The sequence below is a fragment of the Lucilia cuprina genome, chromosome 3 (assembly GCF_022045245.1).
Source record: "Lucilia cuprina isolate Lc7/37 chromosome 3, ASM2204524v1, whole genome shotgun sequence".
Lineage (NCBI taxonomy): Eukaryota > Metazoa > Arthropoda > Insecta > Diptera > Calliphoridae > Lucilia > Lucilia cuprina.
In genome coordinates, this window is record NC_060951.1 from 58,746,560 (window position 1) to 58,748,106 (window position 1,547).

General features: G+C 29.6%; 1 protein-coding gene across 1 annotated transcript in view; it reads left to right on the forward strand.

The window, feature by feature from the left end:
* Positions 1–510: 510 nt before the first annotated feature.
* Positions 511–1,547, forward strand: part of LOC124419014 — a 4,156-nt gene continuing 3,119 nt past the window's right edge. The window contains exons 1-3 of the mRNA XM_046947125.1: positions 511–633; positions 755–1,071; positions 1,147–1,307. Of these exons, the coding sequence (XP_046803081.1) occupies positions 554–633; positions 755–1,071; positions 1,147–1,307 (558 nt within the window). The 5' untranslated portion in view covers positions 511–553. The remainder of the gene's footprint in view (positions 634–754; positions 1,072–1,146; positions 1,308–1,547) is intronic.

A 1,547-nucleotide genomic window follows, 5' to 3' on the forward strand; every position in this document is an offset into this window, starting at 1 on the left:
TAACTTACTAACTTACTAACTTACTAACTTACTAACTTACTAACTTACTAACTTACTAACTTACTAACTTACTAACTTACTAACTTACTAACCTACTATCTTACTAACTTACTAACTTACTAACTTACAAACTTACAAACTTACTAACTTCCTAATTAAATTACTAAAACAAATTTACTATTAAGCATTTCAACATTATTAAAATTGCAACTAGTATGCTAACCGCAAATGTATTAATGTTTCTCTGCGAGTATGTCACATACAAATACTATTATGTTTATTATATTGAATCTGTGGTCATGTACAACATTCGCAAAAGTGAATGTATTCTGTACGATTGTATTTTTCTTTTACTAAAAGCAAGTTGTCGGGTTATAAATAAGATTTTGTGATTTAAGCAGTTTTTTCCAAGGACATTCATTTAAAAATGACACCTAATTTAAGTAATTAACTATAAAATGCAAACTCGTTATGTTTGGATTTCCTTTTCGGTCCTTTTTACAGTCTTATGCTATTGTTTGGAATATTAAAACTTCATTGTCAAGGAATTCCCATGACATCTTGGGACACGTTGGATAATGATTGGCCTAAAAATGCGTCAATACAAACATTTGAAGACAATTCGAAAAATAGGTAAGTAGTAAATGCAAATTAAAACTGTCTGTTGATCATAATAAGGAAATTAAAACTTGTACAACATGCCACATTATTGACGCAGTTTAATGTATTTTCTCTCTTATGATTTTTTTTCTAGCTCCAGGAATCAACAAAAAACTTTTACACCTAAAATTAATTCAGACTTTAAAGCTTCGCGTATATATGAATCTTTTACGATAACAGCAGATAATAACAGACATCGATTTCGTTCAAAAAGATTTGATGACTTTACGTCAGCCTCATCAACACCAGAAGTATCACCTTTTACACCTAATTTATATAATATTACTAATGATCCCACCATTATGCGTAAACGTACAGCATCGGCTGATATGTTGAGTCGTAATATATCGATTATATTGGAAAATCTTTTAAAAAGTTATGAACAATCACAGTTACCAACACATGGTCAAGGTGGGTTGACTAAATTGAAAAAATAAAGAATAGTTTATATATATAAGTATATATTTTTTTTTTGTTTATTGCAAGGTATTCCCACTGTAGTTCGCACCAATATTTTAATTCGTAGCATGGGTCCAGTTTCAGAACTTGATATGGACTATTCCATGGATTGTTATTTTCGTCAGTATTGGAGAGACAAACGTTTAAGTTTTCAAGGCCCCATAAAGAGTTTGTCATTGAGTATAAAAGTAAGTTATTACAAGTGATCAAAGTAATTAAAATAATCATTTAGTCTCTAAAATGCAAATTTCATCAAAATGAGGATATTTATCTAAACTAAAACTAAACTAGAAGTTAATAAGAACTGAGCTAGATCTTTGTAAGAACTAGAACTGAACTAGAACTGAACTAGAACTGAACTAGAACTGAACTAGAACTGAACTAGAACTGAACTAGAACTGAACTAGAACTGAACTAGAACTGAACTA